General features: G+C 42.5%; 1 protein-coding gene across 4 annotated transcripts in view; it reads right to left on the bottom strand.

The window, feature by feature from the left end:
* Positions 1-17656, bottom strand: part of echdc2 (enoyl CoA hydratase domain containing 2) — a 47768-nt gene extending 30112 nt beyond the window's left edge. For 2 of the 4 annotated variants that reach the window (XR_011887991.1, XR_011887990.1), the window contains exons 1-5: positions 17367-17655; positions 8080-8147; positions 5755-5842; positions 2661-2747; positions 1431-1523 (exon numbers count right to left, since the gene is read on the bottom strand). Coding sequence is in view for 1 of the 4 variants with exons in the window: in XM_072273731.1 (XP_072129832.1) it covers positions 1431-1523; positions 2661-2747; positions 5755-5842; positions 8080-8147; positions 17367-17565 (535 nt within the window). In the remaining 3 variants the exon portion in view is untranslated. Of the gene's footprint in view, positions 1-1430; positions 1524-2660; positions 2748-5754; positions 5843-8079; positions 8148-17366 lie in introns of all 4 variants that reach the window. The other 2 variants (XR_011887992.1, XM_072273731.1) reach the window with 2 other exon arrangements.
* Positions 17657-18109: the final 453 nt, after the last annotated feature.

Below are 18109 nucleotides of genomic sequence, written 5' to 3'. Positions count from 1 at the left end.
AAATGCTGGAAATCCAAGGCAAAACATACAAATGCCGGAGGAATTCAGAGGGTCAGGCAACATCTGCCCTCCCCCACCTCCTTGCTCTGATTTCTCATCTTTTTCCAGTCCTGTTGAAAGGCCTCGGCCCGAAACGTTGACTTTATTTATTTCCATAGATGCTGCCTGACCTGTTTCTCTGATCTATATTCTTGATTTGTCTACATAGTTCAATTGATTGACCAAGGTCAAATTGATCATTCACGTTTGGTATTTGTTAGATTTTCTGAATATGGTCTCAATTCTAAATGTTTTAGATCTCAGTTTTTTTCAAAACTATTTCATACGGTAGATGGTTGAATGGAGAAATGCAAAATACTAGAGGACACATATTGAATTTGAGAAGGAGAAGATTAAAGGAGATGTGCAAGGTAAGTTTTTATTCCCCATAAGAGCGGTGGTTGCCTGGGATGCCCTGCCAGGGTCGTAGTGGGGGAAGCAGACGTGCTGGTGACAATTAAGAGCATTTGGACAGGCACATGACCATGCAGGGAATGGAGGGATAGGGATCATGTTCGGGCAGATGTGTTTAGTTTAAATTTACCATCATGGTAGGCTGACGGCCTGGTCCTGTTCTATTTATTACCATTAATGGAAATGTACAGTCATTTATTGATTTAATCATTAAATCAATTATCATACTCATGATAATCATCATTAATTATTAGTCTGAACAATTGAGTATTATTGAGTCACAAGTCCAAATATAATATGGATCAAATAAGTAACAAATCCTGGAACTCCCAAATGAATATTCCCCAACCCCTTTAATGAAAACACACTGGTTTCTACCTTTTTTGGATTTTTTTTTGTGAGGTTTACCTTGAATTCTCATAGGTTTGAATTTTAGCTGTGTCTTTCAGGAACAATGTCCAATGTCTCCTGGAAGTCCAACACAACATGTTTTACAGAGTTCACGGGTTGTTAACTTGCTGTAAGAAATTGTACTCAGGATCTTCTCAATCCACGAGACTGCAACTGTATGCATTCAATTAGTTGTGCATGCATCCAGCTTTTCATTAATTATGACAAAGGTTAAACAATATAAATAATGAGAAGCTTTTTAATATTATCTGCATATTCTCATGTAATTAATAAATTCTGCAGACAAAGACACAATGTAAATAAAGGTGATAATTTTCTGCCTTTGCCTCTTTCTCAACTGAATAGGTATGAAAAGCTGGGGAAGGAGGAATGAAGATACTCATTCAAAAGATTTATTATACATTTAATAAAAGTCATTCCATAGTTTAAGTATTGAAAGCTCAAACCTTCCTGTCCTGTCATCAAAACTCGACAATTGTAAACCAAACTACATACTGAACACCACTTTTCTACTTGTCTCTATGTTCTATAGATACATTTAATGTAGCAATTGTGTTTGTCCATACCCGCAACACGAAGATCACATGCCAATGCCAGTTCCAGACCACCACCAAGCGCGTAGCCATCTATTGCAGCAATTGTGGGCATGGGCAGGGATGCTTTCAAAGAAAGTACACACCACATTAACACTTCAAAAAGTAAAAACTGATCAAGATATAAATAGCAAAGTGATCTGAGACCATCCTTTGAATTACGTTACCTAGCTGGAGGTTGCTGGTAAATTCAGAGTATTATACAAAAAGCACATTTCTATCATATGTGCATCTTTAGACTGCAAAGCTTGAAACACTGGAAAATAACTTCATACACTGCACTTAAAGCACCAAAAATGATTTCATAGTGGAAAAATGAGTACTACATAGTATTAGAGGACTTAAACAAAAATGGTATCTACAGCAGAAAGGGAGATTAGTACAGTACTTGGAGCAACATTGTCCCATCTTCAAATCTCTTTTCATATCTCTCAATACATGGCTAATTCATCATGAAAAAGGAGTAACTGCTAGAAAACCACTAGATTATTGCTAAAAATCCAATTAGTAAAGTAGCATCCTGCAGAGAAGGCTATAAAATACCACATATCTTCAAGGGGTGTTGGCTTTCCACCAAATCCGACAACAAAAGGAAACCAGTGCGGGAGTTTTTAAAGTGTAAAAACTGTTGCACTGGGACAGTTCCACTCTCTCGACCTCAGGACTCTGGGTCCAGTGGTACGAGTAGTCATAACAACCGGGGTCTTCCTTGGTTGCAGTTGAGGACCACGACTTCTTCTGTGCCTCGTCATGCCCTTCGCTCTCACAGAGTGTCACAGATTCACCTTCCTGCCCATTGGATCCCACTGTAGATCTCATCCACCCAGCCTGCCGGAGGTGAATTCAGATGCTGGAACTGGCATGTCACTGTATCACCTGGGTATGAGGCCCACCCACTACCCTCACCTGGTTTAGCCTGCCCGTTGAAGCGGTGTGCCGGGGTGTGGCTGCTGGTGCACATAAACAGCTATTTGGAGCCACAGGTGAGAGCTGAGTCTCCGATGGGGCCAAAGTTGAGTGAGTTGTCCCAGATTGGACAACACAAGCCCCTTAACTAGAGGTGCTACCCCTCCCTGAACACCTCGTACACTTCAAGGGGTGTACACACAAAAACTCACGGGTTTGAAACAACTTACACCCACTTCATTTCAAACAAAAACTGCTTAAAAGTACTACCATAGCAAAGCAGTTCTTCGTACTTGCCTATATTGCTCATTAAACTTCGCAGCTTGTGAACAAATTGGCCAACTTCTGCATTGCTCATTTGAGCACGTTCTTTCAAATCAGCACCTAGAAAATAAATTGGGGTGAGAGAGAAAAAAAAATCTGAAAATCAACTTTACTAATAATATAAATATGTTAACACTGCCTAAATGGTACAATCATCAGAAAGATGCTTTTAACTACTGGTCAGTAGCAGATAAACACAACTCCTTTGAGATGCACACAATACATGTATTAACAAGATACTGTTTAGTGCAAATTAATACTGTTAACACAGGATCAGTAACAGATCTAACAGTTAAAACTGGAACAATTAATGTTTTAATTTTTTTTAATTTGCAGGTTTTCAATTGCCCTTTTTCAAATGTCAATTCACCTTCTATTTATATATCTAGCTTTGTTTCAAAGGGAGCATTGTAATTTTGACAATGAATCATAAGCTGCAATAAAGTACTTGTGCTTCTAGACTGCCTGTGACACTGCATCACCTGATAGACAGGATTCACAGCAACATAGAAAACCTACAGCACAATACAGGCCCCTTGGCTCACAACACTGTGCCGAACATGTACTTACTTTAGAAATTACCTAGGGTTACCCATAGCACTCTATTTTTCTAAACTCCATGTACCTATCCAAAAGTCTCTTAAAAGACCATATGGTATCTGCCTCCAACACCATTGCCGGCAGCCCATTTCACACACTCACCACTCACTGCGTAAAAACTTATCCCTGATATCTCCTTGGTACCTGCTCCCAAGCACCTTAAAAATGTGCCCTTTCGTGCTAGCCGTTCCAGCCCAAAGGAAAAAGCCTTTGACTATCCACACGATCAACGCCTCTCATCATCTTATACACTTCTATCAGGTCACCTCTCATCCTCCGCCGTTCCAAGGAGAAAAGGCCGAGTTCACTCAACCTGTTCTCATAAGACATTCTCCCCAATCCAGGCATCATCCTTGTAAATCTCCTCTGCACCCTTTCTATAGTTTCCACATCCTTCCTGTAGTGAGGTGACCAGAACTGAGCACAGCACTCCAAGTGGGATCTGACCAGGGTCCTATAAAGCTGCAACACTACCTCTCGGCTCTTAAACTCAATCCCACGGTTGATGAAGGCCAATGCACTGTATGCCTTCTTAACCACGCAGTCAACCTGCATAGCAGCTTTGAGTGTCCTGTGGACTTGGACCCCAAGATCCCTCTGATCCTCCACACCGCCAAGAGTCTTACCATTAATGCTATATTCTGCCATCATATTTAACCTAAAATGAACCACCTCACACTTATCTGGGTTGAACTCCATCTGCCACTTCTCAGCCCAGTTTGACATCCTATCGATGTCCTACTGTAACCTCTAACAGCCCTCCACGCTATCCATAATAACCCCAACCTTTGTATCATCTTTGTGCAAACTTACTAACCCATCCCTCCATTTCCTCATCCAGGTCATTTATAAGAATAACAAAGAGTAGGGGTCCCAGAACAGATCCCTGAGGCACACCACTGGTCACCAACCTCCATGCAGAATATGACCCATCCACAAGCACTCTTTGCCTTATGTGGGCAAGCCAGTTCTGGATCCACAAAGCAATGTCCCCTTGGACCCCATGCCTCCTTACTTTCTCAATAAGCCTAGCATGGAGTACCTTATCAAATACCTTGCTGAAATCCATATACACTACATCTACTGCTCTACCCTCATCAATATGCTTGGTCACATCCTCAAAAAATACAATCAGGCTTATAAGGCACGACCTGCCTTTGACAAAATCATGCTGACTATTCCTAATCATATTATGCCTCTTCAAATGTTCATAAATCCTGCCTCTTAGGATCTTTTCCATCAACTTACCAACCACTGAAGTAAGACTCACTGGTCTATATTTTCCTGGGCTATCTCTACTCCCTTTCATGGATAAGGAACAACATCTTCAACCTTCCAATCCTCTGGAAGCTCTCCCATCCCCATTGATGATGCTAAGATCACTGTCAGAAGCTCAGCAATGTCCTCCCTCTCCTCCCATACTAGTCAGTGGTACATCTCGTCTGGACTCAGAGACTTATCCAACTTGATGCTTTCCAAAAGCTCCAGCACATCCTCTTTCTTAATGTCTATATGCTCAAGCTTTTCAATCCGCTGTAATTCATCCCAACAATCGCCAGGATCCTTTTCTGTAGTAAATACTGATGCAAGGTATTCATTAAGTATCTCTGTTACCTCTTCCAGTTCCATACACACTTTTCCACTGTCACACTTGATTGTTCCATTCTCTCACGTCTTATCCTCTTGCTCTTCACATACTTGTAGAATACTTTTGGGTTTTCCTTAATTCTGCTCGCCAAGGCCTTCTCGTAGCCCCTTCTGGCTCTCCTAATTTCATTCTTAAGCTCCTTCCTGCTAGCCTTATATTTTTCTAGATCTCTATCATTACCTAGTTTTTTGAACCTTGCGTAAGCTTTTCTTTTTGACTAGATTTTCAACAGCCTTTGTACACCACGGTTCCTGTACCCAACCATCCTTTCCCTGTCTCACTGGAATATACCTATGCAGAATGCCACACAAATATTCCCAGAACATTTGCCACATTTCTGCCGTACATTTTCCTGAGAACATCTGTTCCCAATTTATGCTTCCAAGTTCCTGCCTGAGAGCTTCATATTTCCCCTTATTCCAATTAAACGGTCTCCTAACCTGTCTGTTCCTATTTCTCTCCAATGCTATGGTAAACGAGATAGAATTGTGATCACTATCTCTAAAATGCTCTCACACTGAGAGATCTGACACCTGACCAGGTCAAATTCCCAATACCAGATCAAGTACAGCCTCTCCCCTTGTAGGCTTAAAGCGTAGAAATAACACGGGGTTGAATCGACAACGGATCAAACACAATGTGGTGCACTGTTTGCTAATACGCTGTTTTAAACAGCAATGTCTCACCTAGTGATTCCTTGGAGGTAAGTTCCACAGAAATCACTGAGGTATTACCAGTTACTATAAAACTTGGGGCAGCAGGTTCATCACTTCACTTGAGTCGAACAGGACAATAGGTTGTACAAATCCTGGAACCTACCAGCACAGAAAACTCCTTTGACTTGGCTCTTAAACAGTACGACACGTACACTTTTGTCCTTTTGCAGATTTTCAACGACTTCTTCAAGCTGAAAATAGTAAGGTATTCTGCTTTTTTTTAAACTTTTTTTTCAAACTAGTCATTGATAAATACAACAATGAAACTATGACCACATGTAACAAGTAGAGAGAAGCCTTACGATATTATAAGTAATAAAACAGAAAAAGAAATTGATAAGGAAGGGGCAAAATATAGCACACATCCATTAAAAATATAGTTATAGCAGTCATCCTTATCACAAATATATAGCTACTTTAACATGCAATGCTGACTCCAGTCTCAATCTCTAACTTCTAGTTCTGTTATAACAGGTTATCAAGCTGAAACATTAACCCACTTAATGTACAGCTGTCACGTGACCTGCTGAATAAAATTTCTGTTTTTGTTTTGGATTCCATGCGTCTGCGTTTTTTCTAATTTTCATTTATTAGACTGATACCAGGAATGGGCATGTTTCCTTACAGGGCAGGCGGTGAGCATTTGAATGACCTTCCCTACAAAAGCCCTACCCGGAATTAACTTCATAAAATGCAACATCTCAGACTTACTTGTATTAAACTCCATTTGTATTCCTTGATCCACACTCATGGCTGATCAAGATCCCCCTGTAATCTTCACTGCCCACTATACCACCTATTTTAGTGTCATAAGAAAACTTACTAACCGCGCCTTGTTAACAAAATTGTTGATAGAGATGACAAACAATAGGCCCAGCACTAAACCCTGAGCCACAGCATGAGTCTTGGGCCTCCATTATGAGAAAGAACCTTCCTCTTCTTCCTAACATCAAGCTAATTGTCTATCCAACTGGCCAACTCTCTCCCTCAAATGGCAAAGAATAATTTGAGGACAGGTTCAGCTGTACAGATTGTCCCCAGGTTATGGCGTTGTGCATCTTTGCAAACTGCTCAATCTGAACAGTGTAGAGGATGGAAATATGACAGTGAACCAAGTTAGCAGGTGGTGGAAGATTCTTGCAGCCAAGCAGCTGCGGGAAAATCCATTCTGTTGATCTGCCAAACACTCATTTGTATTTTGAATAATGTTTAAAAATTGATCAGAAGTTGTAAGGGGAAAGATTAAGGTTGATCTTTTAAATGGCAGCTGAAAAGAATGAGAGATCTTTGCCCGCAGTGAGATGTACAGGCCGTCCTTGCGTTAAGGATGTCAGACACATAGACACCTCTACACAAGAATGAGCTCCCATTATAACATTACATTTAAAAGTCTGATGTATATTGATTCCTATCAACAGCAGAGCTAATTTCCTCTCTTCCCACTTTCAGTGATTATTCTTTCTTATTTGTCCCATGTGCCTTTGATGTCATTCAGTATAATGAAGAAGAAGAAAGCCCTTAACTCCAATTGGAGTCATCGGGACGCCGTGATGACGGCTTTTTTAATTTTTACGAGGCCGAGTTGTGAGCTTGACGCTCAACCCAGCATGGATGGAAAGCGTGCAAGGGAGCCGGCTGGATTCGAACTCCGGAGCCTTCGCTCCGAAGTCCGGCGCTGATGCCACTACGCCACCAGCTGACACATTCAGTATAATCCTATGGAGTTATGGTTACTAGAGAGATTTTTATGTATTTTCTGACCGATGGGCAGAATTTACACTCAGGCATCTGTGAAAACAGACATCCATTACCCAGAGATCTGTGCAAGTCTCTGAGAGGGATCAACACCCTAGGAGATGGTATTTCCTTGAGCTACAGAGTCTAGAATCAAGGGCAACTTCTTAGGGCAAGGAGTAAGACGAGGAAAAGTTTCTTCATCTGGAAGCTTGTAACTCCCTGCAAAACATTATTAAGCAAATACAAAGCAAGATTCCTTCTCTATGAATTATTTTTTGAGTATGCCACTGGCAAGGTAGATGAGGAAACAGACAGTTTATTACAAATGAATTTATAAAAGCTACTTGAGCAGGTGGGAAAGTGGACGTCATCTTATTGAATTGCAGAACAGGCTCGAAGGCCTGTACACTTCCTTCCATTTGCTGTGCTACCTCAGATGATTGTGGCTGTGTATTCAAGGCTGAGATCCATAATAGCTTTTACACAAAGAGCATCCAAGGATTTGGGGATTGAGCCTTAGATGCAATTGAGACACAAAATCAGTCATAACTTCGGTGAATGGTGGAGCAGGGTCCAACTTCTACAAGATTATGTCACTTGCTGATGAAGGAGCAAACTCTGAACATACCCAATAGAAAGAAACTCACTTTCAAATCAGGTGACTACTTAGTAATAAACTTCACATACCCACCTGCATAACAAACACTTTTCCGAGGGAATTTCTTGCATGAGGTCTGTTCATTAAAACTGTTGCAATTCCTACAACAAATGATACAGCAAATGTTTTAACGACTCAAGTTTAATTTTGGTGATATTAAAACACAAGGAAGATATTGAAGTAAGGGTAAGTCACAACATGCCTGAAATCTCTTTGCCTTTCAATAGTAACTGATCCGATCATTAGTGCTAAATCTACGTTCCTGCCTCATCTAACACCATCTGCTAAACTTACTGCTTCGATCACCAAGGACAAGAAATTCATGGAAGTCCACCACCCACAGATTCCCCTCCTAGTCACATGCTACCCTGACCTGGTAATATATCACTGGGTCCTTCAGTGTTTCTGGATCCAAATTCTGGGATTCCCTCCCCAACAGCAGGTGGGAGTATCTTCACCACAAGAACTATAGTGTTTCAAGGTGTCTGGTCACCTCCACCTTCTTGGGCATTTTGGCACTGGCAATAACTGCTGGCCCTGCCAGTGATCACGACATCCCAAAAATTATTTTTAAAATTTTGTCATTGCTTTCCTCCATTCCCTAAAACTAATGTCTTGGGTTCTACACTGTCTGAGGTAGAGAATTTAAAACATTCAAAGTACTCAGATGAAATTCCTCTTCAGGGTTGCGAATACTGCATTCTGATGATTCTTTCAACTGCGTGGCTGCAAATGGAAAAGCTGGTTGTGAGGAGGACAGAGTCTGGAAGGGATGCAGACAGGATAAACAAGTGCTCAAAAACTTCAGCAGCTGGAATATAATGAAAGGAATTGTGAGGTCATCCACCTTGGTTGCTCAGGTAACGAAAGACTATAGATGGTAAATATGAGTGTTAAAGTCTGTCCTGAGCCTTGGGCAAGCCGTAGCACCTGCTTATTTTCCCCCCGATCAGGGTTATGTGAAGCCAGGGGAGAAGGTGGTGAATGGTCGTATGAGCAGCTGGTGTATATCACAAGTCCTGGTTATATGACCACTGTCGCCAGGCAGACAATCTCTGAACAGTATTGATAATGGCTGGGGTCACTCATCTTGTAACAACAGTGCCCAGAAGACAACAATGGCAAGCCACTCCTCTCGAAAAATTTGCCAAGAACAACCATGGTCATAGAAAGACCATGAATTGCTGATGTCATACGACACAGCACATAACAAAATAGTGAACTCTTTGGAGCCATGAGAACACTTAAGAATCCAATCCTTTTGCAACTGATTAGACAAGAACAGGTCTTTATTCCATGTTGGAAGCCATTTATGATACGTGAAAGGGGTAGAAGATGGGAGTTACTGCATTAATGAAAATTTCTGATTTTAGAACAAAAACCTCTATACCTTTCCCATCCCAATGTGCTTTGGACCCTGTAAATTACTAATAATGTTGCAGTCACTGTTGTAATTTGAGCAGATGCAGGAGATGTTTGAAGGTACAATGCAAGGAAGGGCAAAAGTCAAATATGATGTACTGGAAATACGAAATAAAACTGGAAATGCTGGAGTACTCAACAGGCCAGGCACCATTTGTGGGGAGTAAAACAGCGCTGTGCTTGGTTAGGTACATGGATGCGAGAAGTATGGAGGGCTACGGTCCAGATGCAGGTAGAGGGCAGTAGGCAGAAGACCAGACTGGCATAGACTAGATGGACAGAAGGGTCTGCTTCTGTGCTTGTAGTGCTCAATGGCTCATGGTGGCATAGTGGTTAGCGCAATACCATTACAGCTGCAGCTGTAAGATCAGGGTTCGATGCCCGCTGCCATCTGTAAGGAGTTTGTACATTCTCCCTGTCACTGTGTGGGTTTTGTCTGGGTGCTCCAGTTTCCTCCCACATTTCTAAAGATGTACGGTTAAGGTCAGTGAGTTCTGAGCATGGTGTGTTGTTGGAAGCACAGTGACATTTGTGGGCTGCTCAATATAACCCTCACTGATTTGATTTGATACAAGCAATGCATTTCACTTTTTGTTTCAATGTTCATGGGACAGATAAAGCTAATCTTTAAATCATCTTTAGAGTTTTCATAAAGAAGGTCAAAGACTGAGAACAGTACAGCATAGGGACTATGGCCCACAATGTTTGCGCAAAACCAATTCAATTAGTAATCAAATACCCAACTGAAACATCAATTCTGTTTCCCATCTCCAATCCCGACCAGATGGATATTTCCAGAATTTTCCATCTATTATTTTCCTGAGGCAAATGACTCATTTGCATGTTTTTGTTGATAAGGGGGCGAGTGAAAGGTTTTGGCCGATTATGGAGGGACAGCCCCAGTTTTCTGGGTGTGTTCCTCCCCTCAGTAGTGTTTATTTACACAGCCTGCCTGTTGACACTGCTCCATTAGTCTAAATGTTGCAATGCTGCCAGAATTGGATGTGGATCAGGACTCACACCAAGCAGCCTCTTTTCACAGGAAAGTAAGTCTGTTTACTCAGAAATCCAGGCCTATTTAAACAAAGTGATACAGCAGCCTGCAGAGTCTATTTGAAGATTCGCATGTAAGAACATGCTGAAACCACATCCTAATAAAGAAGAGAGATTTTTTTCCAGCAAAGTATGGAGAGCAGAGAATCGTCAAACACACGTTACCTGGGTGAGGTCAATCACAGTTGTACACAAGAAGTACGTTTGTTGGCAGCCACCCAGTCACTTTAGTTTCTGGCTGGAAACAGTGACGTCACTATAGGTAGTCTCCTTTAAATCAGTGTTGACGGTGTCCCCGACTACCCAAGACTCTGGTGATGAACATAAACACCAGGCAAGCAGTTGGCTTGCCATTTGTTTACTCTTCTCTGGACATGGGCAGTGTACCATGCACACCGTCTACCTTGAGCAAGGAATTTCATTGCACCCTGGTTTATATGACAATAGACTGAGTCTCAACCACCTCTGTTGATATTCCCAAAGCAAAGGCAGTGGACTTGGAGAGAAAATCTAAGACAAGATACTAAGTAAATAAAATAAATAAATACTAAATAAATAAAAGTAGTTGGATTCTGGTCATTATTCATCCCTCAGCCAACCTTGCTGAAACAGATTATAAGGTCATCATCATGCTGCTGCTTTTTGCAGATTAATGCACACGAATTAGCTACTGTGTTTGCCTCAACATAACAGTGACTAAAATACAAAAAGTCCTTTTGAGATTTCCTCAAAGGGATGTGAAAGTTGCAGTCAAAATGCAAGCTTTCCTTCGTCCAACAGCAGCATGAAATAAAGGTATCTTGTTTTCAGGGCAAATTATCTGGGATCTCATTCCTTATGTTGTTTTGACACCAATCTGACCAGGTTGTACAATCACATCTTCCTTCGTCAGTTTGTTGTCAATCTGACCTTATTTTTTTAATCCCTGTTGATTCCAGTTTTGTCCAATAAATACTTGAATTGTATATCACCTGTGCAGTGTAATGTGCCGTGGAACATAGCTTTCTTGGTTTAAAGAGCAGAGCTGAGGTGCCATCTTAGCAGCACCTGAACCTAAAAACCCTGTGAAGCTTGTTGGAGCTCAAACATTGCGACTGGAGTGTAGGATTGGTCATTCTCCCTCTGCCGACGGATGCTTGAGGTTGTTTCCCAATCCTCAGAAGCTGGCTGGGAGTGAGCTCCAAGAGTGCCACCAGGCTTGGGAATATGCATGATACCTGTCCATCATAACACTATTCAAAGATGATGTGCCTTGATGATCCTTGGGGTCAAAGTAAGGTGCTCCTACTATTAAATAAACCTGCTTTTATAACCATCCTTTGAACAAATTCTCCTCTCTCCTTCCTAAATCCATTTTATTTTATTGTATCCCTACGCTGCACTTTATATATTGTGAACAGGAAGTATTTTGTACCCTGTTTTACAGATGGAATCAGGTCCTTTGACCCAACTTGCCAACCAAGTTGTCAACTTGAGCAAACCCCATTTCCCATCGTTTGACACATATCCTTCCAAATCTTTCTTATCCAGGTACCTGTCCAACTGTCTTTTAATCATTGTAATTGCACCCTCATCTACCACTTCCACACACCTGCCACCCGCGGTGCGGAAAAAGTTGCCAGCAGGTCACTTTTAACTCTTTTGCCTTCTCACATTAAACCCATGTCTTCTAGTTTTAGGCTCAACTACCTTAATAAAAACTGTGACCATTCATCTCATGATTTTATAAACCCCTCTATGGTCGGCCTTCAGTATTCCAGGGAACAGGTCCCAGCCTATCCAATTTATTGTATTTAAGATACAGTTAGATAGATTTTTACATAGTAGGGGAATTAAGGGTTATGGGAGAAAAGGCAGGTAGGTGGACCTGAGTTTACGGACAGATCAGCCGTGATCTTATTGAATGGCGGAGCAGGTTCGATGGGCCAGATGGCCTACTCCTGCTCCTATTTCTTATGTTTTTCTTACATTCTTATGTCTTTCCTCATGAAACACAGAAATTCAGCATGCAGGTTCAATAAATAATTAGGAAGGCAAATGGAATGTGAATATATGAGAAAGAGGTATTCTTAAAAGCAAACAGGGATTTACTGAGATCTGAAGTACTGAAGAAAGTTTTGGTCTCTTTATTTGAGGAGATAGATTTGCAATGAAAGGAATTTAGAGAGCACTCATTAAATAAGAATACAGGCCTGAAGGAGTTGCGTTATGAGGAAGTGTTGGGCCTACATCCCCAGGAGTTTATAAGAATAAGAAGAGTAATCTATTAATACCAGAATCTTAGTGCAGTTGGTGGAATAGGTGCCAAGGGAATGTTTCACTCATGGCCCTCATCAGAGGATTAGAGGTGGAGAGGGTCAGCAACTTTATATCCGTCAGTGTAATTATTTTGGAGGACCTGTCCTCGGCCCGGCACGCAACTGCAATTATGAAGAAAGCACGGTAACGCCTCTGCTACCTCAGGAGTTTGAGAAGATTCAGCATGACATCTAAAACTTTGACAAACTTCTATAGAAGTGTGGTGGAGAGTGTATTGACTCGTTGACTCACAGACTGGTATGGCTTGAACAGAAAATCCCACAAAAAGTGGTGGATGCAGCCCAGTCCATCATGCGTAAAGCCCTCCCCACTGTTGAGCACATCCACACAAAACACTGTTGCAGGAAAGCAGCATCCAATATCAGGTACCCCTACTGCCCCTACCACCCAAGAAATGCTCTTCTCACTGCTGCCATCAGAAAGAAGATAAAGGAGCCGCAGAACTCACACTACCAGGTTCAGGAACAGTTACAGGCTCAACATTCAGGCTCTTGATCCAAAGAGGATAACTTCACTCAACTTCACGTGCCCCAGCATCGAAATGTTCCCACAGGCCAAGGACTCTTCATCTTATTGTTTGTTTATTTATTATTTTTTTTTCCTATTTGAACACTGGTTGAGTGCCTAAGTTGGTGAGGTCTTTCGTTAATTCTGTTATGGTTGCTATTGTTATCTTGTCCATAAGACATAGGAACAGAATTAGGCCATTCAGCCCATCAGGTCTGCTCTGCCATTCAATCACAGCTAACTTATTATCCCTCACAACCCCATCCCCCTGTCTCCTCCCCATAATTTTTGACATCTTGACTAATCAAGAACCTATCAACCTCTGCTTTAAATATACCCAATGTCTTGGCCTCCACAGCCACCCTTGGCAATGAATTCTGTAGATTCACCACAGTCTGGCTAAAGAAATTCATCTTCATCTCTGTTCTAAATGGACATCCTTCTATTCTGAGGCTGGCTCTCTGATCCTAGACTTTCCTACGACAGGAAACATCCTCTCCACATCCATTCCATCTAGGCCTTTCAATATTCAATAGGTTTCAATGAGATCTCCCCTCATCCCTCTAAATTCTCACAAGTACAGGCCCTGAGCTACCGAACACTCCTCCTGTAACCCTTTCATTCCTGGAATCATTCTCATGAACCTCCTTTGAACCCTCTCCAATGCCAGCACATCATTTATTTGAAAAGGAGCCAGAAACTGTTCACAATACTCCAAGTACAGTCTGACCAATGCCTTATAAAGCCTCAGCATTACATTCTTGCTCCCGTATTCTAGTTCCTTCAAAATGGCGCGGTGGAGAGTCTTATGAGTTCCTGATAGTGATGCCATCTGGAGTTTAGCTCCTGGTAGGGTTAACCATGGTAACAAGGTCGGGGGGGGGGGGGAATTCCTGACAAAGAGTGATTCAACCAATACCTCAACGGTGGATCCAGTGGAAGATGATGACATATTACAACAGAAGTGAAAGCAGAGGAAGTCTACAGTATTGAAGGGTTCCCAATTGTCTTGGATGCCATGCCACTGGACTCTGACCCCTTGGTCAAGGACCATGCGGTTGCTGCCCGTGCATCAGACTCCTCACGTCAAAGTCACACCCAGGCATTCTCCATTAAGGGAATTCACCCTAACCCACCAATAGACCACCCCACAGGTGAACATCATACTTGACTCGTACTGCCCTTATCAATCCTCCACCTTCTTCTCAGGCCGTCCCTCAGGACTTGCTGCCACTCCCAGTGCAGTGGATCCACAGATTTTATCAGAATTGATAAAATATGGTAATGCCACAGCCGCGCTTGGTGCCAGTCTACAGTAAGACTGATTCAATTGTGAACTCTTGCAATACAATCACGACTTAAGGTCATGTGGTTAATGTACATAATGAATCTTCTCCAAGAATTGTCACCTTGCCACGGTGGAAAGGATCATGGGGTCCTGAGATCCCAAGAGCGCTGCCTGAAAGAGTCACCAATGACGGTAAGGTCAAGGGGGAGGTTCCAGACAAGGAGCGGCCCTATCAGGACCAGGATCGTGGAGCTGGTGGAAGATGATGACACATCACAATGTCAGTGAAGGCGGAGGAAGGCTGCGGCAGTGAATGGTCTCCAGTCATCTTGCATTCCATGTCACTGGGCCCTGACCCTGACCCTGTAATGGCTGCCTGTGCATTAGCCTCCCTACGTTAAACAAGATCATGCACAGGCATTCTCCAGTAAGGAGAAAATCACACTCGGCTTGAGTGACTTCACTACCATACTTTATATGCGCAACTCTGCAAAAATGCGCTGGTAGAGCTGAACTCTTTCAATGATAACCAAGGCTGGAAAAATAAAATTGTGAAAGGAAATCATTTCAGAATGTTATGGAGGTCTGACAACTCCCACACCATGGGGAAGTTTAAAATTATCCATCCGTTCTTTCATAACATTGCCTGGTTTCAGCAGGCATGGAGAGATGAGTCAGTCTCAGTAAGTGCAAGAAGTCTCTCTACATTTCAACATCCCACAGTACTCCATGGTAATGTAGTGGTTAGCACGATGATATTACATCTCGGAGCGTCAGAGTTCAGAGTTCAAACCTGACGCCATCAGTACGTCCTCCTCATGGATTTCCTCCAGGTGCTCTGGTTTCCTCCCACAATCCAAAGACGTACCAGTTAGTAGATTAATTTGTCATTGTAAATTGTTCGTCCCGTGATTAGGCTAGGGTCAAATCGCGAGTCGCTGCGCAGCGCAGCTTGAAGGGCCAGAAAGGCCTATTCTGCACTGCATCTCTAAACAAATAAAAACTTTAACAACCTCCAAAAATTATCGCAAACTATTCGCAAGAAAACAGGGGAGAGTGGTTCTCCCACGTTGGAATAACACAGGTTCATCAACATGAGATGGGCGGCAGGGTGGAAATGCGTCTCTACCAAAGGAGGTGGAAGGCGCTCCTTCCCTCTGTGAGCCTGCAGGTCACCCTTGGGCAAGTTGCAGCACCTGCTTAACCCCCGATCAGGGTCACGTGAAGCCATGGAAGCAGGTGGTGGATATCACAAGTCCTGGTTATGACCACTGACACCAGGCAGACAATCTCTGCAGAGTATCGATAATGACTGGGGTCACCTGTCTTATAAAGAAACCGCCCAGAGGTAATGGCAAACATTACCAAGAACACTGGATTTATTTTGAGTATGCCCACAAGACAATGAATCTCAGGGTTGTATATGATGACATACAGCATATATACTTTGATAATAAATTTACTTTGAACTTTGAAATAAATAGATTTTGATAAAGTTCTCTGCATTTCCTTTCTCCCTGTCATTAATTCCCCTGACCCAACTAATTTATCTCTTTGTGACTTATTATTTTTTCATGCTTGTAGAAGCTCCTATAATCCAAGATATCATCCTTCATTAGTTTACTCCAATGCTGTTTATTAATTTTAATCATTCCTTTCCATGTACTAAAATTCTCACAATCACAAGGCCCACAGTTATTTTCTCCAAAACACAAGCTTTTTCTTTTACTCCAATTCCCTTTTTCACTAGATGGAATTCCTTTCCTTTCCATCTTCGTTCTCACAGGGGTAAGCCATGAAGAATAATTAAATATTTCTGCACTTATTTTAATTTTCCGAAAAAGGATGATCTAAGCCTTAACAAACTTGACTAGTGGAGCTTAAGCAGTTTGGTGCAGAATGCTTCACAAATGTAAAACTTTCCCAAGATTTTTTAAATTGAGCTGCCATTTTATTAAAGTGAAAAGACGCAATTTGAATACCAGTAACGGAGCCAGCTTGTCAATGACGACCTAGTTAATCAGTCTTGCTGTTCATAATGCTTACATCAGCTTGCCTTTTGTGGATTTTTTTTTACAGCGAGTGTGCAGCTGTAACTGTGCACCAGCGCCTGCAGGTAATCTGAGTCCCAGCAACAGGGGAGAACAAATTGTCTTGCCCTGGTCTTTTTCGAGGTGTGGAGAGTCTAACCGAGAGAGATATAATTACGTAGAGCAGTTCTTGCTCAAGTACCCACCATAATCTGACAACCATTCAAACTCACCGCCGCAAAGGGCCGTTTTTAAGTGTTTCTTATCGTTAGAGACTATTAATTTTAGTATTTGTAGAAGTGTAATTAACATTTGGAGTAAAGAAGCCAATGGAAATGAATGGAGTGCGGTAAAAGATCAAATATGCCAACAGTAAACTGAAAGCCGAGATGGTCTGAGCCGAAGGCTGGCGGCTGGCTCAATTTGATCCAATTAGCCTAAACCTGAAGGCGAAAGGTGAGTAATTGTTCGACCTGTTGTGGGACCTGGCCGTTTACAAACTTGTTCCAGCTATTCAGAGGTGCAGCACTGGCTGTGAAGCCAAGGCACAAGAATCGCAAATGCTTTCACTGATGTATTGGAATTAGTCTTGACGGTCTGACAAGAAAACCCGCGAATGGAGATCCTGCAAAGAATATTTTCGGAGAAAAAGTCATGCATATTCAGAAAAACCAGCTAACCGCCAATAGCCACTCCCTTACCCGAGTTGCTGCCGTCGAAACGCTGCAGATGGATTTCGGGGGGCGCCCGGGCCTCCGAGTATTGCCGTGTGCGACCACCCAGAACGGCCCAGGCACCAAGCGGCCGGGCGCCACCGGAGTAACTGGCAGCAGTTAGAGCGTTCGTGACTCTAACGGCGGCCAGAGGTCCCGCGGAGACCATCCTCCTCAACACCCACATCTGTCGTCTCTTCCCAGCCACCCCCACCGGCACAACTCTGGAAGTGAAATGGTCAGATCGGCCTGTGTCGAGCGGAAATCCTGCCTCTGCACCGACCACATTCGGTTTATGACACTTTCACTGACCCACCCCTTTAACCGAACTATTAGTAATCTGCTCTTACAGTGCTTCACCTTGGTCTATCAACAGGTAGTGTTTTTTCAAAGGAGAGTCACCCAAATCAAATGTTTACCACAGGGCTCATTGAAACCAGGCAGCGGAAAGAAGCAAAGCCCAACTTAGAAATAAAGCTCAAACAGCACTTGCTACAGGCCAGTAGGCATCTGGTTGTCAGCACCCATATAAATATGGGTCAGTTAGAACGCACTGTACTTCAATGGAGAATATAGAACCTGAAAGTGAAAATATTAATCTCCGACTGTTAGCGGAAGTAAAAATGCGGTACTGACAGCAAAATACACAAAAACAGACCGTGCTGGCTACATTCTGGAGACCGAACAGCACTTGTGGGAAGAGAAGTAGATTATCTACAACTCAGTATTAT

The sequence above is a fragment of the Mobula birostris genome, chromosome 12 (genome assembly GCF_030028105.1).
Source record: "Mobula birostris isolate sMobBir1 chromosome 12, sMobBir1.hap1, whole genome shotgun sequence".
In the NCBI taxonomy this organism is placed as follows: Eukaryota; Metazoa; Chordata; class Chondrichthyes; order Myliobatiformes; family Myliobatidae; genus Mobula; species Mobula birostris.
This window is presented reverse-complemented; position numbering and strand designations above follow the sequence as displayed.